Source organism: Microtus ochrogaster, unplaced genomic scaffold (assembly GCF_000317375.1).
Source record: "Microtus ochrogaster isolate Prairie Vole_2 unplaced genomic scaffold, MicOch1.0 UNK48, whole genome shotgun sequence".
NCBI lineage: Eukaryota > Metazoa > Chordata > Mammalia > Rodentia > Cricetidae > Microtus > Microtus ochrogaster.
In genome coordinates this window covers 972,685-997,528 of record NW_004949146.1, presented here as the reverse complement: position 1 = coordinate 997,528, position 24,844 = coordinate 972,685, and the positions used below count along the sequence as shown (strand labels likewise).

General features: G+C 39.9%; 1 protein-coding gene across 5 annotated transcripts in view; it reads left to right on the top strand.

Moving 5' to 3' along the window:
- Kansl1 (KAT8 regulatory NSL complex subunit 1) overlaps positions 1 to 24,844 on the top strand; it is a 117,918-nt gene that overhangs the window by 29,041 nt on the left and 64,033 nt on the right. For 2 of the 5 annotated variants that reach the window (XM_013354571.2, XM_013354570.2), the window contains exons 1-2: positions 504 to 688; positions 21,454 to 22,825. In XM_013354571.2, coding sequence (XP_013210025.1) covers positions 21,537 to 22,825 — 1,289 coding nt within the window. In that variant the 5' untranslated portion in view covers positions 504 to 688; positions 21,454 to 21,536. Of the gene's footprint in view, positions 1 to 502; positions 689 to 4,471; positions 4,603 to 21,453; positions 22,826 to 24,844 lie in introns of those variants that run through there. The other 3 variants (XM_005369404.3, XM_026777171.1, XM_026777170.1) reach the window with 3 other exon arrangements.

Sequence of the window (24,844 nt, the reverse complement as noted above, 5' to 3'; positions counted from 1 at the left end):
GGCGGAGCGGCCCGCCGCAGCCGCAGCCGGCGGAGGCGCTGCTGTCCCTCCTCCCCGTGTCCCCGGCACTCGCCCGCTCGCTTGCTCGCTCCATTCTCCCTCCGCTTCAGATTAAAGGGGGGGAGGGAAAAGGAGCTCGGCCGCCATTTTCCCAGTGCCGCCGCCGCCACCGCCACCGCTCGCCGAGCCGGCGGGAGAACCAAGCGCCTTAGCGAAGCCGACTCGTCTCGCCGCGGCGGCTTGGGGGGCGGCCGAAGCGCGCTCCCCGGCCGGGAAGAAGAGCCCGGGGTGGCGGTCGGGGTACGGGCGCGGGCTGCAGACGGTGGCGCTTGTTTGTGCGGGGCAGGGGGGGCGGCTTTACCCTCTGCCCCCGCCCGCCCTCCGGGGTTGCGGTGCCCGACCGTGCCCAGACCCGCCGGAACGGAGGAAGGCCGGAGAAAGGGCTCAAAAGAGAAGAAAAAGCGGCCGCTCCCCGCCGCCGCCTTCCCCTCCCCCTTCGCCTCGCCCCCCCGCCCGGAAAGTCAGGGCGGCTCCGGGCGCCGGGGGGGAGGAGAGCGGCGGGCCGGGTCGGAGCCGCCGCTGCGCGCCTCCGCCCGCTGGTCCTCGGCGCCCAGGCCGGGGGGCTGTTTGCAAACTGCGCCCATTTTGTGGGGCCGAATCCGCCCGGGCTACGCTCCTCCATCACGTGGTAGGTGCTGCTGCTGCTCCTCTCCTCCTCCTCCCGCTGCCCTTTCTCCTTCTCCTCGCTCTCTATGTGGCTCCCATTTCTCCCTCTCTTTGTTAGTTGTAACTAGAAAGGCAGGGCAGGGGACGAAAAATCCCCGGAACTTTAAATGGCCTCTCCGGGCTTCCCCGCTGCGGGTCCGGGCTGGGAGTCGCCCCAAGGGCGGGGGTGTGCGGGGGCCCTTCCCCACCAGCTGCCGCCTCGTTCGCCGGGCTTTCCTTTGGCGTTCTATTTAAAAAGGCGGCCCGGAGAACATGGTTTATTTCCGTATATATACATATATATTTTAAAAAGACCAAAAACAAACTCTTGCTCTTCCCTTGAACTTCTCTTGACTGCAAAAGGCCTTTCTTTGCTTGAACACGTCTTGTACGTCTGTTTCACGGTTTGAATCACAACTCTGATTGTTAACATTTTTGTTGCTTGTATATTGAGGTCATTTGCGTTTTCGATCTAGTCTCAGGCAGACTTTTTTTTTTTTTGTAACTAAAGAGGAAGAGGCATTCGTTTGTTTTTGAGTTGGAATCTTACTGTTTTTTTGGGGGGGGCCTGTTTTCCGGCTGACGGTCTTTCGATTCTCAGCAAATAGTTTATAATTGTTTTCCATATTGTAAACAGTCCTACCCCCCTATGTTTTACCTAGAAATCCTTTTGTTTTCCAATGTTGGAATCCCAAAGTGGATTTTTAGAGAAACTCGTTACTTAACTATTGCTTATTGATTGCCTTAGGGGAAAAGGGGTGACATGATGGCGCCACTTTAAATTGCTCTTTCCTCCGCCTGTTTTTTCCTCCTTTATCCTGGAGGTCACTGGAGCATTTTCCCGTGACCTATTAATAAAACCGCACTTGAGGGTGTTAGCTGTACAACTCCTGGGGGTTAGAATTTGGTACCTTAAGGATCGAGATACCCGAATCCTGCAGTCCCCAAAGTTAAGAGAAATCTCGCTGGTCCTCCAACCTAGCTTCCCTCCCCTCCATTCACAATCCTAGTGTTGCCATATCCTTCGTCACGTGGCAAGCAATCATCGTGGGTTTTTGTTTGTTTGTTTGTTTGTTTGGGGGTATATGTTAATATTTTAAGCTGTAGGTAAGGAAGCGGTCCTTTGTCCATTGGAGAGATCACAATGCTTTAGTGTTTTGTGGGTTTTTTTTTATACATTCCGAGAACATTTTAAAATAAACGATAAAATTACATAATCCTTGCCTTGCATAATCATGATATAGTTACAGAACTTCTTCTCAAAACTACTTTGAAGTAAGGAAAATCGTTACATTTAAGTGACTTCTGTTTCTTAGAATGGTCTGTAGTTTGTATTTCCTCCCGTATTTGTTTTTCTTTTCAAGGTTATTTAAAGTACCAGTATTTACAAAGGCATAAAGTGGGCGTGTTTCCCTTCCCCCTCTCCTATGGGCTGTACTTAGTTCCTCGTCTTACATACTCACCAATTTAGAAATTTTCAATTAATTGCAGGTGTTGTCTGTTGAGGCTTTTTTCCCCCAACAGTGGATACTTTTGATTGTTTCTCTGTTGCCTTTTTGATAGAGAAGTTGTTCGTAATTCTTGTTTTAGAAGCATGCTACTAGGTTTCCTATTTCCTCATGACAGTTTTCCCAGGATTGGATAAATTCTAATTATCCAAAAGTACATTTTCTTCCCTGTAAGTTACTAAGTTTAAAAAATAAATATGAAATGTGATTCTTGGGTATCATTGATCTGTTTTTTCCTGCCATGTATGTTATCAATGGATTGAACCATTTTCTTTGCTAACAGTTACATCATGTCATGTGATAGGTGCAATGTGATGTGTTCTAAAAATAAGACAAGGTAAAAATGCTCATCCCTTGGAAATTTTGAAAATGTATTATAAGTATGAGATAATGATCCTTAGTCATGGAATTCTGAATTGGATTTCCACCAGGTTTAGCTAACAGAGTGTACAGATCTTTTGACCTTTAGAATATGTGTTTTGATTTGTTGTGATCTCAGAACTTGGAGTGATTTGACTTTACTTTTGAAATGTGAACTACTTGGGGAACATCAGCTGTCACATAAGTTCTTAACATCTTTATTCTGGTGAACTTATTTATCTTTGATAACTACCACAGTCAAGTATATGTGAAGCAAATATTTATGGTTTGTTTCGTACATAATCAGAGTCGTCAGTTACATATTACAGATTTTGGACTTCCCACCTATAGGAATCTGAAGTATTGGGTTGCTGCATCTTTCATAAAAACCTTATTGAGACCATTAGTATCTGTCTTTCATGTTTTGCCATATTGTTAAAATCTGCAGAGCACTCTTTGATAACTTATTATTCTGTTGAGGAAAATTCTGGAAGCTAGAAAACGTTTAACTTGTGAATTTTTATCAAGGTGAGAAGGAAAGAACCTTGTATTTTTTTTCTCCTTGAATCATTGCCAGTATCTTTTCGTCTCTAGTAGTGCTACACTGTAATCAGTGTTTCTATAGTTCAGAACCTGGATTTTGTTGTTCTTGTTTGGTTTTTGGTTTTGTTTTAGGGTTTCTCTGTTTAGCCCTGGCTGTCCTGGAACAAGTTCTGTAGAACAGGCTGCCTCGAGCTCACAAGAGATCCACCTGCCTCTGCTTCCATAGTGCTAGGATTAAAGGTGTGCACCACTATGCCCAGCTTGAATTTTGTTGTTTTGACCACAGATGATGATGATGATTGGTGGTAGTGGTGGTTTTTAAAGACAGGGTTTCTCTGTAACAGTCCTAGCTATCCTAGAACTTGCTTTGTAACAAGGCCGGCCTCGAACTCACAGAGCCCCACCTCTCTGCTGAGACGAAAGGTGGTGCACTACCACACCCAGCATTAATCACTATTAAAGTGAACAAATTTTAGGTTTGGTACGTTTGATATGGCCTGTTTCATTTATTCTGCAAGCATGTGGCCTTTGTGGTTGGTGATGCCTGTTTTAAAAGATAGTTTAATATTGAGTAGTTGTGGTTGTGAGTGAAATTGTTTCCTTATTTTGGAAAATTTTTTCAAGATCCTCTTTATTTTTATTTTTTCTTTTTTTGGAAAGATCCTCTTTAAAACGTTAATCTATGCAGTATATAGAAAGTTTTGGGTTTAAATGGGAATCTTTACCTTTTCCTATTCACCTTCTTTGGGTGGGTGTTCCTAGGGATCATCTTCTCCACCGCCTTTCTAGTGAGTCAGTTAAGACAGAAATGCAAGTGACTTTCTGAAAAAATTTTGCGTGTAATATATATATACATATATACACACACATACACACACACACACACACACACACACACACACACACACACACACATATTGCTTCCAGTTCCAGGACCTGTTTATTCCTTGATCCGGATGGAAAGGAATAGTGTAGATAAGTATGTGACAGTGATAACTGTCCTCAGACTACAGGTAACATTCAGATATATTGCTTCCTGCCTCTACTCACAGGACTTTCTTAATTCATGCTGTCTTTAGTTTTGTGGTTACCTTTGGGGAATGGGAAGTACCAATAAGAGTCCTACTTTGTGTGACAAATTACTTCATGCACTCTGGTCATGTTTTGCACATATTTTAGTGTCTGTGAACCAGTATGGAATTTATTAGGTTAGAAACTATAAATATGTTCAGATTGAAAAATTATTCTTAATGTAGATTTAAAGAAAATTCAAAAGCAATACAATAAAAAGAAGTTATTTTTTGTTTTTCTTTTTTTTTCTTTTAGGTAAAGGAAATGATCCAAATCTGTTTTTTACTAAACAGTCTGCAGGCAAGGTGTTGGGGTCCTTTATTTTTTTTTTCTATTGAGGCACCTGCACTGTCTGTGAACGAGGACACTAATGTAAAATATCCTTCCTGAGACCAAAACAGCCTAACCAATGAAGGTAGGGGTTTATTTAAAATGAAGAAAGGATACAAAGACAGGTCTTTAAAAGCTAACAGTGAAGACAATACTCTGGGATTTGTTTTTGTGTTTAGCTACAGGTCTGGCTTTTTTTGTTTGTTTGTTTGTTTGTTTCTCTGTGGTTTTGGAGCCTGTCCTGGAACTAGCTCTTGTAGACCAGGCTGGTCTCGAACAGGTCTGGCTTTTGAATATAGGCTATTGGAAAAACTTACCTAGATAAGAGTTATGATTTACCAAAAAGCTTGTACTCACAAATGCTGGAATAGATACTTTTTTTTTTTTAATGTTAAGATTTTTCTAAATTTTGATAGGGTGAGGTAACCAATTTCCCATGAATGAAAAATAAACTTGGGAGCCACGTGAAATAGCACGAGCCTTTTAATCCCAGCAGAGGCAAGTGAATCTCTTGAGTTTGAAGCCTGCCTGGTCTACATAGTAAGTTCCAGGACAGCCTGCGCTACATAGTGAGACCCAGTCTCGAAAGAAAAGCAAACAGGGATAGTCTGCAAGAAAAATTTAATGATTGTAATGATTGTTTTAAACCTTTATGAACCTAGGTGAGGGGGTACCTTTTAAGGTTTTTTTTCCTTAGGTTTTAAAAAAGATTTATTTTTATTAGTTATGTGTATGCTTGTTTTTTTGAGAGGGAGTGTAGATGCCTTGGCGGCCAGTGGCATCGGATCCCCTGCAACTGGAGTTGCAGGTTGGTTGTGAATTGCCTGATACGGGTACTGGCAACTGTCTAATCCATTTCTTTATTCCCCCTTTAAACTCTTTATCTTGTGTTGGCTACCATAGCTTGGCAAATGCTACTTGTTTAGAAAAAGGTTGGTTTTTTTTTTTTTTTGGTGGTGGTGGTGCTAAACTGTAATGCTGACTCAGAGTTTTTCAAAACATGGTCTATTAGGCAGGCCTCCAACTCACTACAGCTAACTTAAGAACCTTGCATCAGTCTCCTGGGTACTGGGCTTATAGGTGTATGACAACATGCCCTACATAAAAAATTATTTTCCACAAGTCTGCTTTTCTAAGATTTCACCCCAGCTTCGTAGAATTTTAGCATTTGAATGACTATGCCAAAGAATTATTTATGTAATCATTGCCTCTGAATTTGTTGTTTTTAAATTCTAGTTCTAAGGTCTGGTTTGTCACACCCCTCCCATCCCTGTCAACCCCCCCCCCCCACACACACACACACAGGGTTTCTCTGTAAGCCCTGGCTGTTCTGGAACTTGCTCTGTAGACCAGGCTGGCCTCGAACTCCCAGAGATCCGCCTGCCTCTGCCTCCTGAGGTGGTGCTCTGCTAGTTCTAAGTTTTTGTAGGTAAATTTCTTCTCTAATTGATGACATTGTTAAATGTAAAGTAGAGCTAAATTCAGTGTAATTTTTGTCACAACAATTATTACTTGAACCAGGACTCTGAACTGAGATTTTAGTTACAAATTTAAATATTAGTTTCTCATCTTTAGAAAAAGTTGCTTCAGGGGCATAAACAATAAGGTCTCTCCCCTTTTAATTTCTTTAAAAAAAACCCAGAAAATAGTGCAGTTTAAGGTCAAACCTGATTAAATTCAGTTGCGGGGGAATGTTGAGGTTTTCCTTAAGATTGAGTAATAATTTTGCTAAGATAAGAACTCAGATTCTCTCACTATTTGCTGTTTGGCCTTTATTGACTACTTGTTAGTACTTCAAGAGAGTGAAGAGGAGGGTTAGGGCTAGTTTCTGATGTTTACTAGTGCAGGGATTTTATAGAGTGTTTAAATAAATGCAAGTGTATTGTGTGGCAGGAGTGTAACTTAGTGGTAGAATGCTTGTTTGTTTGTTTAGCACTTGTGAGGTTCTGCAGGGGGATCTCTAGCAACACCCATGTACATATGCACAAAGACCAGGTTGGCCTCGAACTCGGAGATCTCCCTGCCTTTCCCTCCCAAGTGCTGGGATTAAAGACGTGAGGCACCACCAACCAGCTTGGAAAATGTCTTTAATCATTAATTCAATTTAAAGGGATAAAATAGGTTTTGGTGGAATTCTGGAATTTGATTTTGAATCCTGGAGAATAACCCTTTTCTTTTTTAATATCCTTGGGCTCTTCAAGAAGTCTCTAATTTTATGACTGTTCAAAACCACCAAGTTTGTTAGAGATAAAGGCTCTGTTGTGTTTCCGTCTGTGAGCTAAAGACATGTAAGGAATTTGAATTCATGATAGTGTAGAAATAGATAAACACTGTTAATAGTTTGACTATAATCATCCTTGAAAAAAAAGCATTCTGGGGCTGGAGAGATGCGGGGGTGCCATTTAAGAGTACTTCCTGTTTTTTGCAGAAGCCTGAAGTTTGGTTTTCAGCATGTATGCCAGGTGGCCTCACAACCACCTGTAAGCCCTTCTCCAGGAAATCCAGTGCTGCCCTTTGGCCTTTATGGGTGTGCACAGACAAATCTTAAATTTTTCTCACATTCTTTTCTTTCTTTGTTTCTATGTCTAAAACATGCATAAATTGGATCATACTTCTTAGATGGTTTTATATTTTTAAAATTTAAACTTTTTTTTTAAATATTACAGTTCATTGAAAAGATTACATATATCTTCTGCACCAATAAAAGTACTTCTGTTGGGTAGATTCCTAGAAGTATAGTTGCTAGATAAAAAGTTTGAGTAATTGCATTTAAGATTTGGTAGACATTGCCTTCAAAGTATAATGTAGCCAAATTTAATTTTAATATAGTTAAAAATTTTTCCAAATGATTGTGAAACAGATTCTAATCCCAGCATTTAGGAGGCAGAAACAAGCAGTTTTCTGTGAGTTCCATACAGGCCAGGACCATGTAGTGAAACCTCCTTGTCTTAAGCTTTCCAATCTGGGTATAGGTAGTTGGCTATATGAATGAGTGGAACTTGAGATTGATGAGGTTTACCCTCTGTTCAGTTGGTAAATAACTTATTAGATTGTATCACCTCATGATCAGACATTTCCATTAACTAAATTCTAGTGGATCTACATTTTATTCTTCAGTGTAAACACTTGGGTTTCTTAGGATGTATTGGTCTGCTGGCACTGTGCTGCTTATAGGAAATAGATTTAACACAAACCATATTGTCTATTTAAGAAATACATAGCCTAATGAGTGATGAGATGAAATCTGCGTTTATATTATACTGACTGCTATTTATTGCTCAGAGTGTCAATGTAGTACAGATTATGAGGCTGGAGGGAGAGAGCGCTAACTCAGCCTCGAAGGAAGGAGGGATACTTGCATGACTTTGTAATTTGGAGCTGAACCTTGAAATGGTAGAATGGGTAAACATAAAGGAGGAGCAGGAGATATAGCTTGTTCTGATGAGTGAAGTGAGGGCAAAATGTAGAGAGCTTCAGATAATGTTGAATGCTAAAGGAGTAGAGAATTTGGAATTCATTATTCATCTAAGCATCCCATAAACTGGTCTTTCTCCTTCCCTTTCTTGCTGTTGATATATACAGGCAAGATTTTGGAGACTTGTTGAGAATGGATAGAAAGATGAAGAGCTGGAGATTATTACTGCTACTGCCTTAATTATTGTACCTAGTGAGGTTCTGAAGTAAGGCCAGTGTCACTAAAGATACAGTGAACGTGTTGATCATTCTTCCCACGGAATACCTTCTCACTTTGCTTATAAAAATTTAGCTTGTTCTACACTGCTTCTTTGTTTCAGGATGGAGTTGGTTTTTGACCCACTTGTTCAGCTCAAGTGTCTTATCTTCTGGGAAAGTGGGGTAAACAGATTGCGTATCTATTGTAATACTTTCAGGGTCCTTGAGCCTATGAGTTTCGTACTCGGTGTCTGCATGAAGTGGAGTGAACTACCCACTCTTAGAATCATTCAGAATGTTTCTGTCTTAGAAACTTTCCTTACTCCTTCAAACAAAACACGGAAATCTGTTTTTACACCTAATTTATATCTTATTTTTAGCATTAATGAGGTTGTACAATTTTTAGTGTCTTATTCTTCCTGTGGTTTAGACTTGACATTAGTAGACATGTAATGAGTTGTTTGTTAGAATGTAAACCACTGATTGAAATCACAATTCATTTGAATAAAGAATATTTATTGAAGGACAAAAATTAGTTTTGAGTTTGATGATGGAATGGGATTTTTTTCTCTATCTGTATGCTTGTTTGCATTTGTTTGTGTAATGCTGAATTCTACTTAGACCTGTTCCTGTGCAAAACCTACCTTGACTACTTCTCTGCCTGTGTCTGAGTCTCTTAATGTGTTTTCCTTTACTGGGTCTTGTTATCCTTTGTAGGTGCTTAGTAAAATATTTGATATATATTTTAAGAAATATATATTGGAAATAACAGATAGTTTCGTGTTCTCATTGACTTTCCTCTAAAAATTAAAATTCAAGTTTTAATGTCAAGCAGTTAAGGCCCTTCCTTGTTAAATCTTCCATTTTAAACCTAGCCTTGAACTCTGTTTAGTATAATAGTTGTAAATGTGTAAGCATGAGCCCGGGGCTAGAGATGGTTCAGCTGTTAAGAGCATTTCCTGTTCTTCTGGAGGACTGGAGCTTGGTTCCTAGCACCAATATGAGACTGCTCACAACTGTCTGGAACTTGGAGGATTTGACACCCTTTTGTGCTTCCTTAGGCCTACAAGCAATAGGTATACCCATATATACATGGATTTAAAAAAAAAATAACTCTTTAGCCAGATTGTGGTTGTACAACTTAGTGTGACCTTGGGCAAATTATCTTGAAACATCAGGTTTTCCTCACTTATAAAATAAGGACTGTAGGTTTACTAAACAGTGTTACTGTGAAGATTAAGTAAGACTATATGTAAAACAACATTGGCAGACATAGTAAAAGAACATTTATTGTTAGTAAATAGCAGTTTAACATTTTATATTTATTTCTTTGTGTGTATGTAGGCATATGGGTGTGCATGCTTCCTGGGTGTGAAAGTCAGAGGACCGGGCTGGAGAGATGGCTCAGCGGTTAAGAGCACTGGTTGCTCTTCCAGAGGTCCTGAGTTCAAGTCCAAGCAACCACATGGTGGCTCACCACCACCTGTAATGAGATCTGGTGTCCCCTTCTGGAGTGCAGGCAGATACACATGCAGAACACTATATATACATAATAAATAAATTTTTAAAAAAGCATGTAAGATTCCGTGCATGTCTTCTTGTGGAGGTGGGGGGAAGAAGGTCAGAGGACCACTTGTGAAAGATGGATCTCTGCCGGGCAGTGGGTGGCGCACGCTTTTAATCCCAGCACTCAGGAGACAGAGGCAGGCAGATCTCTGTGAGTTCGAGACCAGCCTGGTCTATACGAGCTAGTTCCAGGATAGGCTCCAAAGCTACAGAGAAACCCTGTCTCAAAAACAAAAACCCAAAAAAAGAAAGTTGGATCTCTGCTTCCACCGTTCTACTCCAGGTATCAAATTGAAGAAGTCAGGTTTGATAGTAAGCCTGCTGAGCCTTCTCTCTGGCCCCATGAACAGCATTGTTCATGACCTATCTTCTAGTTACCATACCCTTAGTAATTATGACACATTTTTAGGTAAGAGGCTCAGTTGTTATCATAGGAAAGTATTAAGGTGGCTCGACCCACATTTTAAAAATACTTTGTTGTTCTTTAGCACATTCCACAGTATATATGCATATATTTTTATTAGACTACTACTGGGAGGTGGTGCACACACACCTTTAATCCTAGCACTCGGGAAGCAGAGTGAAGCAGATCTTTTGAGTTTGAGGCAGTCCTGGGCTATAGACCTAGTTCCAGGACGGCCAAGGCTACACAGAGAAACTCTCTCTCTCTGAAGACCAAAAGATGTATTGGGGAGAGGGGTGTCCTGTGGTGTTGCTTCTAGTTACTTGACCAGAGATCACTGTTGCTGTTGCTGTTTTCTGAAACTATAGTATATCATCTGAATTATTCCAGCTGCTCTTCGGGTCATCTCCCAAGTTCTCTCTGTCATTTAATTAGATTTTTAACAAAACTAGTTTGTATTTAAAGGCATGCCTGGGAACTGTCTCCATAGTACTTAATGATTACACTATCTAGATAAAGGTGATAATCGGATAAAAGAAGAAAACTGTGAAGGAATTCTGCTTTTCTTAGACTTAATAAATTGGCAGTTGGAACATTTGGAAGAGAAATTCTATGGAGTTTCTGGAGATGATGTTTTGGACTAAAAAGACAGAAAGGTCTTTCAGGTAGAGGTAGCACTGTAAGTCTGTGGGATGGAAGTTTCTAGGTCCATGATATCCTGCTGTATACTTGTTCTGATGCTTATTTTTAAGTTTCATTTTGAAGAATTTGAACTTGTGAGGAAAAGAATATAGCAACTTCAAGAGTATGGAAGTAAGGCGATAAAAAGTACAGCATAGGGGACTGGAGAGATAGATGGCTCAGTGGTTAAGAGCACTGTCTGCTCTTCTGGAGAACCAGGATTCAATTCTCAGCACCTACATGGTAACTCAGAACTGTCTGTAACTACAGTTCCAGAGAATATGACACTCTTCACATAGGCATAAATGCAGGTGAAACACCAATGCACATAAAATAAAAGCAAATCACTCTAAAAAAAAAAGTAAACCATAGTTTTCACTACTGAAATAACAGGAAACTGTTATGCTGACCTAGGTGTGAGTTGGTGAGGACTTGGGCTGCACTGATAGGGTTAGTAATAGAGAGGATTTGCCAAACCTGAGCCTGAGAAATAATCAGTGAAAGAATTTGGTCATAAAGAAAGTGACATTGGGATGGATAGAGAGAACTTTCTCTGTATGTTGTCTTTGGAAATATCACACTTTTGTATATTCCATATATTTGACTTTTATGTAGACTTCAGCCCCTTCACCTTCCCAGTTTAAGCTTTGAGAGTATTTTACTTTGATTGTAAACAGAGACTGCTTGTTCATTTCTTGGCTGCCCAGGCCCGAATAATCACACAGAAACTATATTAATTACAAAGCTGTTTGGCCGATGGCTCAGGCGTATTTCTACCTAACTCTTATATCTTAAATTAACATATTCTTTATTATTTTATATTTACAATGAGGCTCGTGGTTTTGTTACCTCTTGCTTCTTGGGCAGCTGCATGACATCTGTCTCCTTCGGCAGCTTTTTTTTTTTTTTTCGAGGCAGGGTTTCTCTGTAGCTTTTGGTGCCTGTCCTGGAACTAGCTCTTGTAGACCAGGCTGGTCTCGAACTCCCAGAGATCTGCCTTCCTCTGCCTCCCGAGTGCTGGGATTAAAGGCGTGTGCCACCACCGTCTGGCCTTCGGCAGCTTTGTAACGTCTCTGACTTTGCCTGCTCTCTCTGTATATCTCTTCCAGTCTGGCTATATTCTGCCCTGCCATAAGCCAAAGTAGCTTTATTCATTAACTAGTAAAAGCAACTCATAGACAGAAGGACATCCCACATCATTGATGACAATCTTAGATGTTTTCATTGCATTTAGTCATTAATGCTTGATCTCTAGACTTTTTTTTTCTATTTTAACTTATAATCCGTCTATCCAACTGATTTCTCTCAGAAGTCAGCTCACATTTGAGAAACTTAATGGTAATCTGGTTATCTTAATGGTAATCTGGTTATCTTAAGCCTGGGTAAAATGTTAGCCATTCATGGTCCCACATCAAAGTACTTTCCCAATGTTTAAAAAAATTGCCTTCTCTATTAATATGCTAAATATTCAAGAACATTCTTTCTTTATATTAACTGTGTTGGTATGTCCTGTGGTTTCCTAGAGCCTCTCATTAGAAAAGACAATCACTATTTTCTTGTTCTTGTGTTTTCTTTTTTTGGGGGGGAGGGTTCGAGACAAGGTTTCTCTGTGGCTTTGGAGCCTGTCCAGGAACTAGCTCTGTAGACCAGGCTGTCCTCAAACTCACAGAGATCCGCCTGCCTCTGCCTCCCGAGTGCTGGGATTAAAGGCGTGCGCCACCACTGCCCGGCTCTGTCCTTGTAAAAGTTTCCATACTGAACTTTTAACGATGTTTAGATTTAGAGCTCAGCCAAAATCTTGCCAGCTTTATATATGCTTTTTTAACCTTTCTGTGCTTAAAAAGTGTTCTTTTTAGCTTTATTTTTTTTTTAAATTTTGCTTTATGTAATGAGGTAATGTTGAAAATTCCATTAGTAGAAGTCCTGTTAGTGACAGTAGGATTTTCTTATTTGATTTTTGCTTTTATTTTTCAGTATAAGTTTGGTTGATTGTAATACTTAATACTTGCCTCAATGGCTAGCCAGGTGGCCTTAGTTAGCTTGGGTCTCTTCAAGTGCATGTTTTTTTTTCTTGTTTTTTTTTTTCTTTTTTGCCCTCGGAATACATGTTTACAGGTAAGTTTTCTTCACCTGAGTTGCTGACTAGGGTTATAAAAGGAATAAAAATGAAGTATTTATATGTAGGTTCTGACTTATATTACTCAGAAGTGCAGTGGGAAGAGAACTTCACATCTAGCTAAAAGTTCTTAGGGAGTTGTGGTTTTGCTTTGCTGTCATTGGGGGTGCACTTGACAGTCTGAGCCGCCCCCCGCCCCCCCCCCCCCAGAAGGTACTACTGGCATCTATTAAATTGGAGATTCTGTCAGATATTCTGCAATGCATAGAATTGTCCTTCATTTCCACCATGCCAAAAATTTCCAGTCCAAGATGTTAGTAATGCTATGGTTGAGAAATTGCCCTTTGGGCATATATTTTTGTTTTCCAAGTGCCGCTTGATTTTTAGTTTGCTTTTGGAACTTTATCACAAGTAAGAGCGATAGAATCACAACACAGAACCATGTAACTAACACCGTCCAGTCTTAGTTCCTCAGAATGATGCTGTCCATGGTATTAGTAGATTGTAAGTTTTTTTAATTGAAACTTTTTGCATGTGTTTATGTATGCTTGTATATGTCTGTGTGCATGTGTACCACAGTCTATGAGTAGAGACCAGAGGATTACCCATAAGAGTTATGTTCTCTACTTTTACCATGTGGGTTCTGAGATCAAGTTTAGGTGGTCAGGCTTAAGCCCACTCCTTAATTGTCTGAACCATCTCGTCAGCCCTCCCAAAATGTTTTCTGAATGAATTTTCATCTTCCTGTCTTTAAAATATTGCTTTGGAATTGAGAAACTATTATCCAGCTCTCCTTTCTATAGCTAAAATAACTTGATTTTGGTGATCCTTTTGTTTTTACAAGCTCAATTCACAAAATTAATTATATCAGTGTCAGCAGGTACTACATAGTCAGGTACTACACGGTTCTTTGTTGTTGCTTTTTTCTGAGACAGGGTCTCACTGTATAGCCTTGACTGTCCTGGAATAGAAATCTGCCTGCCTCTGCTTCTGTCTCCCATCCCAGTGCCCGTCTGAGCCATCTGTTCTTGTCAGATTGTATTTTACTTGATTAGCTAAAACTAAACATACATTAGACTGGAATTCTGTGTATATAATTTGATTATTAACTCCATCAATAAATTGGAAAATATAATCTCAGCCGTAAATATACTGGAACTGGAGTTACAGGCATTTGTGAACTGTTTGCTGTGTGGTTGCTGGATATTGAACCCTGGTCCTCTCCAGCCCACATGCCTTGATTTCTTTGAAGACAAGTGCTTTATCATAAGCTTAAAGTATGTGTGAATGTTTTGCTTGCATGTATGTCTGTGCCTCACTTGGATACATGTGGAGATCAGAAGAGAGGGTATTGGATTTCCTGGAGCTAGAGTTAGATGATTGTGAGATGTGGGTGTGGGGAATCACACTCAAGTCCTGGAAGAGCAGCTAGTACTTTTGACTAATAAGTCATTTCTGCAGCTCCAAATTTAACAGACTTTGTTTTGTTTATTAAAGGATTTCTGGTCTCCTTTTTCTCCTTTAATTAAAAAGCTTACTGTATTTGTATATTGGGGGGGCTTGTGGGCACACGTGATCCACGTTGTGCATGTGGAGGTTAGAGGACAATCTTGTGGAGTTGGTTCTCTCCTTCCACCTTTACATTGGTTCTAGGAATGAACTCTGAGCTGTCTTTTGGTTTTGGATTGTTAAGTCGCACTTTTGGGGATTTATAAGATTGAGATTGCTGTGATTGTTTTCATTAACATTTCACTGTTTGTTAAGTTTAAGAAAGTATACTATGGTTGCTGGGTATAGTGGCACATGCCTTTAATCCCAGTACTTGTAGAGGTAGAAGTAGGCTGATTTATGTGAGTGAGTTCAAGGCCAGCCTGGTATACATAGTGAGTTATAGGACAGTTATAGTTACATAGTTGAGACTATGTCTTTATTTAAAAAAAGGAAGAAAAAGCCGGGTTAATCCTAGCACTTGGGAGGCAGAGGCAGGAGGATCTCTGTGAGTTCGAGACCAGCCTGGCCTACAGAGCTAGTTCCAGGACAGGCTCCAAAGCCACAGAGAAACCCTGTTTCGAAAAACCAAAAAAAAAAAAAAAGAAAAGTGTTCATGTTTTGCTTTACTCGTATTTTTGACTTCCTAAAACTTTTTTCTCTTATTTTCTCTATCTTTTATTGATAATTAATACTCTTTCATGATGTAGCCATTACAAAGGACAAAATTTTACTACCTATCTTATAAAACAAAACGGACTTCTAAGTTGTGTAGTGCTTATTTTTGTTTAACAACATTTTTATATCAGTAAATACAGATAGCATTGTTATTCCATGTTGCATATATTTCTTTATATGAATAGTTAATAATTTAAATTCTTTGGTCATCTCGTTACTCATTCTTTTTTAATTTAATCTAATTTTGGTGGCTGGAAAGTTGGGTCTATGGTTAAGGGCCCTCCTTGCTCCTGCAGCAGACATGAATTAGGTTCCCCTGCACCTACATGGTGCCTCACAGCAGCTATAACTCCAGTTCCAGGGAATCTGATGTCCTATTATGACTTCTGAGAATAGACATGCCCGTGGTACACCTACCATGAAGCAAAGCACTCATACACAAAAAAGTTTTAAAAAATTAATTTTAGTTTTTAAGGCAAATTCTTCTGTAATCGTGACTGAACTTAGACTTTCTACGTAATAGAGGTTGGCCTTGATCCTCCTGCTTCCATTTATGAAGTGCTGGGATTGCTGGTTTGTGCCATCATACCTTGTTTTACAAGCCCATTACAGTTTTTTTTTTAATTGATACATTAGAGCCGGGCGGTGGTGGCGCACACCTTTAATCCCAGCACTTGGGAGGCATAGGCAGGCAGATCTCTGTGAGTTCAAGGCCAGCCTGGTCTACAAGAGCTAGTTCCAGGACAGGCTCCAAAGCTACAGAGAAACCCTGTCTCAAAAAATCCCCCCCCCCAAAAATTGATACATTAAAAATAAAGTAAGAAAACAGTCTTAAATTGTAGTGTTTTTTTCCCCCTCCCTGAGACAGAGTTTCTTTGTGTAACAGCCCTGGGTGTCCTAGAACTAGCTCTTGTAGACCAGGCTGGCCTCGAACTCCCAGATCTGCTTGTCTCTGCCTCCCAAGTGCTGGGATTAAAGGCGTGTGCCACCACTACCCGGTAGTAAATCAAAGTATTTTATGGCAATTGTGGCAAATTTATGGCAATTAATGAAGCAAATTTGTTAAGCTCCATATCCAGTGTTTTGGTGATTTCTTCCTATGTGCATGAGTACTTAGTATAATGATGATATAGTAGATTCTTTGTTTTATACACACACTCAACGCACATGTACATTTGGGCATGCAAAAAGTCTTATGTGAACTAGAGAGATGGCTTAGTGGCTAAGGACACTTGCTTCTCTCCCTGAACCACCCAGTTGCTAGAAACTCCAGCTCTAGAGGATCTGATGTCCTCTTGTGTCTTCTGTGGTCACTCTATACCCATTCCCACATGTGCGCACACATTTATTTTCTTATTAACACAGGGTCTCACTTTGTAGCCCTGGCTGGCCTGGAACTCACTATGTAAAGAGGAGGTTGACCTCAAACTCACAAGAGATCTGCCTATCTCTGTCTCTTTGAGTGCTGGGATGAAAGGTGTGCATTACCACACCCAGTGAATTTATTTCTTACATATTAACCTTTGTGTTCATAATCAAATATTATTGGCCAGGTAATAGGCCCCCAAAATGCTGGATAGACAGCATAAAGGTGAAACCTTGGGCATGACAGTAACACGAGCATCTAGGACTGCCCAGGATAAGAACAACTGGAGAACTGCCATAAATGGGCTGTCCATGCATGCTTAAGCATTACTGGGGCATAAATGGTGATGAATAGACTAAGTAAATGAAAATGTCTTTTGTAATCATCACAGCAGTCTTAAAAGGTAGGTGGTATAGGTCTATAAGTAGATGAAGTTGATGGAACAGAATAGTTAAGTAATTGATAACAGGCCATGATGTGACCCCAGACCTGCTCACTTAGGCCTATGTTCTCATTTACTGTGAATACTTGCTCAAATTGGAAGTTATTCCTCTCTTTTGGTAGGAGGATTAGTTTAGTGAATAGAAACTTCATGGTCTCAAGACTCTATTTTCACTTTTAAAGTTACTGAGAATCTGATGGTGGTATCATCTGTAACTTCAGCACTGGGAAGGTAGAGGGAGAAGGAACTCCTTCCAGTAGGAGGCTAGGCTGTGTGAGAATTTGTCTCAACCCCTGAGTAATCAGTTCAGTTTTTATACTCTGTTACATTAAAATCTTTTGTCTTGCAGTTGATTTTACCCATATGTGAGTTTTCTAACAAAATTGTAACACATGGTCATTCACAGAGCTTTTTTTTGTTTTTTGTTTTTCGAGACAGGGTTTCTCTGTGGCTTTGGAGCCTGTCCTGGAACTAGCTTTGTAGACCAGGCTGGTCTCGAACTCACAGAGATTCACCTGCCTCTGCCTCCCAAGTGCTGGGATTAAAGGCGTGCGCCACCATCGCCCGGCTCACAGAGCTTCTAAGTGTTGAAACTTAACAGAAATTCATGTAGACGCCACAACTAATGTTTTTAAGTTGGTTAAAGCTCATGGCTCTCTGTACAGTTTTTTAAAATACTGAATTTTCACTGGAAAGCCCTGATTTTTATCATTGCCAGCAATATTAGTGATTTTCCTTGAAGTGAGTTTTACTTTGTTCATTTTATAAAGAAATTTGCTAATGACCCAGGTTTTTTAAGGTATGGTCTAGCTAAGTATCTCATTTAGGCATCAAACACTCCATCTTGAGGTATCCAGGCTATGTTGCTGTGCTTTGTACTGGTTTGACTAGTCATTGTTCATCTATCTGCTTTGTGACATAATGATAGTATTCCATGGGCTGGAGAGATAGCTGAGCAGCAAAGAGTTTCCAGTACCCATATGACAACTCAGTGATCCAGTTCCAGGGAATTCCTTGCTGTCTTCTGACCTTCTCTGGCATGAGTCATCCATACAGTACACACACATACATAAATTTATGCATATATGAAGGAAGAACATTCATACACATAAAAATAAATCTTTATAAAAAGATGGTATTCCGAGAAGAAGGCTGGTTCAACTTGACAACTTAAAAGTAACAGTGGTGGGGCTGGAGAAATGACTTAGTATAGCACGAATTCTAATTGTTCTTAATAATGAAAACCTGGAGTCAGGTATGGGGTTAATGCTGAAAGATCAGAGAAACAGAGGGTGCAGCCACTAGAGAGACCTCTTACCTCTACCAATGTTCAGACCAAAGGGGGGAATCCTGTCGTCAGACTGCATCCAAGCTCCTGTCTCCTCCCGCTTTATATTCCTCTCTCTGTCCAGCCATTATTTCTTCCTGTTTCCACCTCAATGGGGCTGGGATTAAAGGTTTGGGACACCCAAGTACTAGGATTAAAGGTGTGAACCACCACCGCCTGACCTCTGGTGGTTTACCTTTGCACTCTGATCTTCAGGCAAGCTTTATTTGATAAAACAAAATATCACTACACCTTGGTGGTTAAGAGCACAGATAACTCTTAACTCTTCCAGAGGATTGGTGTTTATATAGTGGTTCACTACCATCCATAACTCCAGTTCTAGGAAATCCCAGTGCCTTCTCCTGAATTCCTCAGGCACCAGTAACACACTGTGGTGCACAGATAATACATGCAGACAGAATATTCAAAAAATAAAGATTTTAAGATGGGAAAGAGTTTTTCCTGAGATTTGATAAAGCTGAAATTTTTTACACATATTTTCCTTTTCAACACAGACTATCAAAAATGCGCTTGGGAGTCAAGAGTTAATAAAATCCTGGGAGCCCACACCAATTTGTTACCCCATACAAAAATGGTCAGCCCTGAATACAAAGTAACATGTAGACTGAGCCGGTTATATTTATAAATGTAACAATAAAAAATAAAAAGGCCATGAATTTTGAAAAAAGAGCAAGGAGGGTTTTTTTTTGGGAGGGGTTAGAGGGCAGAAAGGGAAAGGTAAATGATGTAACTATTGAAAATTAAAAATAGTTTTAAAATTATATCAAGAACATCTTTTAAAAATCTACTGATAGTTAATTTTGTTACACTGTGTCTAGATAGGCTCATGCTATAGTGCATGTGTGGAAATCAGGACTACTTTAAAGAAATTGCTTATAAACACAAATGGTCAGGTTTGGTGGTGGGCATCTTGCTGAGCCATCTAACCGGCCCCAAGAACATCTTAAATGTAGATCACATTATTTTTTAAGGTACAAATGAGGAATACTGTGACTACTTGAATTGTTTGGTGCTATTGTCTTGATTTGTTCTAAAATACCAGCAGTTTGACTTATCTTTGTTTTTGGACTCTGATTGCAAATGTTTAACACAGTCTGTAAAGGGCAGGGCCAGTAGAGATGGCTCAGTGAGCTTAAGGCACTTAATGGCCTGCATGCCATTGCTTGGTCCCACGTGGTACAATGAGAGAACCAAATCCTGCACATTGCCCTCTGACGTTTATAGGTGTGTTGTAGTATGCACACACACCCCCATCCAAAAATAAACATAAAAATAAATTATTATTTCTTAATGATTTTTAGTGTGTGTTGGTATTTTGCCTGTGTATGTCTGTTTATGAGGGTGTCAAATGCCTGGGTGCTTGAGTTGCAATTGTGAGATGCCATGTGAGTGCTAGTAATTGAACCTCGGTCCTAGAAGAGCAGACATTACTCTTAACTGCCATCTCTAGTCCCCATTATATTCTTTTTTTTTTTTTTAAAGGCAAATGATGTTTTAGTATTATTGTGGAAAAATTGGCCTTCAAAATGGTCTTTCAAGGCTGGTGAGACAGCTCAGTATGTAAAAGTGCACTTGCAGTCTGGTGACCTGAATTCCGTGCCTAGAATCTACTGTGGAAGGAGACATTGATAAAAAGTCTACTGTGGAAGGAGAATTGATAAACGTTTTCTAATGGGCTACACTCACACTGTAGGCATAAGTGTGCCTACAAGCACCAGTATACACATACACCACCACCACCACGAGCAACCAAATAATTGAGGGCGGGGCATGTATTTTGAGATCTTCAGCGGTACAGAGATTGTGCTTTTAGGGGTAGCTGATGTAGCCCTTTATATAGGTTTCCTTTTGCTTCCAGACCCAGATAGATGAATCGGGAATGAAGAAGCAGCAGATAATTGAGGTATGTCATTAAGAAAATGAGCTAGGACAAGAAAGGAGAAAGTTCATTGAAAGAAGAAAGTGAATTCTGAACTTGCAAGGATGAGAGGGTTAGAAAGTTGATGAGTGCAGCTCAGAATTTTTTTTTCTGACAGTAAGTGGTTCTTATACTAGTAGTTGTTGCTAAGTAAGTGAATTCAGGGAGAAGGCAAAAGAAAGAAATCTTGGGCGGTACCAACATTTTAAGAGGTTCAAAAGGAAGAAGAGGTTAGAATTACAATGCCAAGGATATCAGGAAAGGAAATTTCAAGAAAGTTAACACTACCTAATTAATGCTTAGAAGAAAGTCAGAATGGGACTGTTGATTTAATAATAATTTGATAATGGCATTACTGGTTAACTTTCCTGGAGTGCAGTGGTGATGGAAGCTATTCTAGAGAAGTGAAGAGTGTAATTTCTTTTGAAGTGTTTTTGGGTAAAGGAGACGGAGTTATGTTGGACTATTAATTTGAAGACACAGATTTGCGCTGAGAAATAGCCCAGTAGAAAAGATACTATGTGCTATCTGAAAGAAAAGAAAATGAAGCAAATTGATGTTACATCATGTTGTAGTTAGCTTGGTAATAACAATGTAAATTTGTGAGGAAGTTTATGAAAGCTAGATTCCCAGGCAGAAAAATAACACAGATCCTCAAGACTTGGCATAAATTTTTTTTTAAAATGAGAATGAGAAATTTTCTCCTATTACTGGGTATTCATCTTATATGGTCATTAAATCTAATAATTTAACATTTAAAGAGGTTTTCTTTTTCTTCCTGTCCCCATCCCCTTTTTGGTTTTTCAAGGCATTGTTTCTCTGTGTAGCCCTGGCTGTCGTAGAACTCATGCTGTATGTAGTTCAGGCTGGCCTCAGACTCAGATCTTGCCTCTGCCCCCAGAGTGCTAGGATTAAAGGCATGTGCCAACCACCACCTGACAAAGAGGTTTTCTTTTTAAATGAAGGTAATTGTAAGCATCTGTGATTATTTCAGAATGAGACTTTTATTTTGACAATATTCAACCTGTAGTTAACAAGTGGCCCAAAGGGTTAAATTATTTTCTTGTGAAAGGATTGTGTTCCTCTCCTACCCCAAGTGAAAGACATAAAGACTCCAGAATGGTTTCATAGTTAATTCTCGTCTTTTGGAGACAAAGTTTGGATGATAGCCTCAAGTGGTGCTTCTGTTGAAAATGTGTGTTGTTTTTGAATGTCCTTGTATTTCTGACTTCTGTTTTTTTTTTTCTCTCTCTTTCAGTCTGTTCTCAGGGGAGGCAGTAAGGGGCCGTGGAGCTGGCCTCAGCACTGGAAGAGGCTGGACTTCCTGTCTCTCTGTGCTGAATGGCTGCGATGGCGCCCGCTCTCACTGACGCAGCAGCTGAAGCACACCACATCCGGTTCAAACTGGCTCCCCCATCCTCCACCTTGTCCCCTGGCAGTGCCGAAAATAACGGCAACGCCAATATCCTTATTTCTGCCAACGGAACCAAAAGAAAAGCCATTGCTGCAGAGGATTCCGGTCTAGACTTCCGAAATAATCCTACCAAGGAAGACTTGGGAAAGCTGCAACCATTGGTGGCATCTTATCTCTGCTCTGATGTAACATCTGTTCCTGCAAAGGAGTCTTTGAAATTACAAGGAGTTTTCAGCAAGCAGACAGTCCTTAAATCTCATCCTCTTTTATCTCAGTCCTATGAACTCCGAGCTGAGCTGTTGGGGAGACAGCCAGTTTTGGAGTTTTCCTTAGAAAACCTTAGAACCATGAATACAAGTGGTCAGACAGCTCTGCCACAAGCGCCTGTAAATGGGTTGGCTAAGAAATTGACTAAAAGTTCAACACATTCGGATCATGACAATTCCAGTTCCCTCAATGGGGGAAAACGGTCTCTCACTTCATCTGCTCTGCAGGGAGGTGAAGTGGGGGCATTTGACTCTGGGAACTTGAAGGGGGGTATGACCAATTGCACTCTTCCACATAGAAGCCTTGATATAGAACACACAACTCTATACAGCAATAATAGTACTGCAAACAAATCTTCTGTCAATTCCATGGAACAGCCGGCACTTCAAGGAAGCAGTAGGTTATCACCTAGTACAGACTCCAGCTCTAACCTGACAAATGTTAAGTTAGAGGTCAAAAAGTCTCCTCTGTCTTCCATTCGTTTTAGTGCTTTAGACTCTGACACACGGATAACAGCTTTGCTAAGGCGGCAGGCTGATATTGAGATCCGTGCCCGCAGGTTACAGAAGCGATTACAGGTTGTGCAAGCCAAGCAGGTGGAGAGGCATTTACAGCACCAACTGGGTGGGTTTTTGGAAAAGACATTGAGTAAACTGCCAAACTTGGAATCCCTGAGGTCCCGGAGCCAGTTGATGTTGACCCGAAAGGCTGAAGTTGCCTTGAGAAAAGCTGCCAGTGAGACTACCACTTCAGAGGGACTTAGCAACTTCTTGAAAAGTGATTCAATTTCAGAAGAATTGGAGAGATTTACAGCTAGTGGCATAGCCAATCTGAGGTGCAGTGAACAAGCATTTGATTCAGATGTCACGGACAGTAGTTCAGGAGGGGAGTCCGATATTGAAGAGGAAGAGCTGACTCGAGCTGATCCTGAGCAATGCCATGTACCCCTGTGAGTAGAACCCATGATGATGCAGTCATTCTTGTAAAATAGTGGGGCAAGATTTAATTAAATCCTCATTTTGTAAAGAATATAATCTTTGTATGTTGACCGCTAGGTTACATTAATCTTTTCCTAGTTTAAGGTAAGTAAATGCATATACCTGAAATGGAAAAAATGGAAGGCATTTCTGCTATAATATGTTGCTGTGTGCTAAAAGTTTTTAAATCTTATGAAAAGAAACTAGAAAGCATAACTGAGTAGATTTTTTTGTAACTATAGAACGTAACTTGACATTTTGTTGCTTTTAGGAAGTTGGGACAAGTGATGATTTAGTTAACTTGGTTGAAATTTAACAGTGCTTTCCATTGCACTTTCAACTTCCCTACCTGGTCTGCTATTTTAGGAGATTTTCTTTGTGTTTGAAAAGCAAACTTGTTTCCCCTCTGCTTTCAACTGTCTTTAACAGTCAACCTAGAGAAGGCATCCATGACCATGAATATGAATAGTTTTAATTTCCCCCCTCAACAAGGAAGTAGTCACTTGTAGTGGATAGCAGCTGGTTGTCTTGTAATTTAATTTTAATTTTGATATTTCTAGAGGTAATTGTGCTAGATCTCACAGTAGGAGGATATAGTCTTCGAGATTGCCCCTCAGTACTACTTCAGAAAACCAATTGCTAACCCCAGATTGTTTTATCTGTGCTTCTGACTACTTGGCTATAAATCAGTATTCTTAAAATTTGGTTCTCATATTTGATTGATTTGCTTTAGCAACTCAGTACGCAGAAACACTGTCTTAATATTTGTCATTTTTTGTTGTTGATATTAAAAAGAAAACAGGTGAATACATGCATATGGGTGAGATGAGGAAGGGAGGTGCAGAGATTCAGTGTCTTTACTCCACATTGTATTCTCTAGAAACCCCTTAATGTGTGCAACTATCTTGACGTTCTAGATTCTGTCCTTTTTGATTTTTATTGGGAAGTTTGGCTAGATAGATCTGAAATTATAATTACCTTTCACTTCTGTTTTGTGGGTAGGACCAAAAATTTCAGTGGTCTAAGCCCACCTTTGTCTTTCTGGTGACTAGCTCCCATCTGCAAGTTACTTCTGGATGCCAGCCATCAGTTCAACCATTGAAAAAGATTATCCCTTTGGAGAGCCCTCAAGGATTTTTTCTAGTAGTTTGGTGCCAGGAGACGAAAGACCAATATGTAGTTCACAGTATCATATTCTAAGGACTAACTAGAAAATGCTTCAGATTCTTATAAACATTGCCCTTTTATGTAATCCACTTTTTACTTCTTGATTCTGTTCTTTAAGCACGGTGTATGCATACACAAATGTGTGTGTATAAGATTCAATTTTTGTTTTGTCTTAATTTGAGTTCTTAATATCTGAGTTCAAGGCCAGCAGAATAAAGTCCAGGACAGTCAAGGCTACACAGAGAAACCTGTCTCAACCCCATATCCCCAAATTGTATGTGAACCATGTATATGCCTGGTGCCTTTGGAGGTCAGAAGATGATATGTGGAATTCCCTGGAATAGGAGTTACAGACTGTTATGAATTGCTTTGTGTGTACTGGGAAACAAAACTTGTTTTTTTTGCAAGAACAGCAAGTACTTTTAACCACTGAGTTGACTCTTAGCTCTTGTTTTTCTTTTGTGAAATCAGTTGTAATATGCACTTTTGGCTGGCCTTTATTAAAAATCATCCTGCTTTAGTTTTCTGAGGATTAAAAGTGTGTACCACCATACTCGGCTATATATATATATATTTTTTTTTTATTTTATTTTATTTTTTTGATTCAGCAAAGTTAATTATGTAGCCCTGGTTGTCCTGGAATTTACTCAGATATCTGCCTGCTTCTGCTTCCTAAATGCTTGGGATTAAAGGCGTGTGCCATCACCACCCACACCACCCAGCTCACTTTTTTTTTCCTACATTCATACTTAAGGAAGCTTACTTGAAGGTGAATTAATCTATCTTTACTTTTTTTTTTTTTTTTTTTTTTTTTTTTTTTTTTG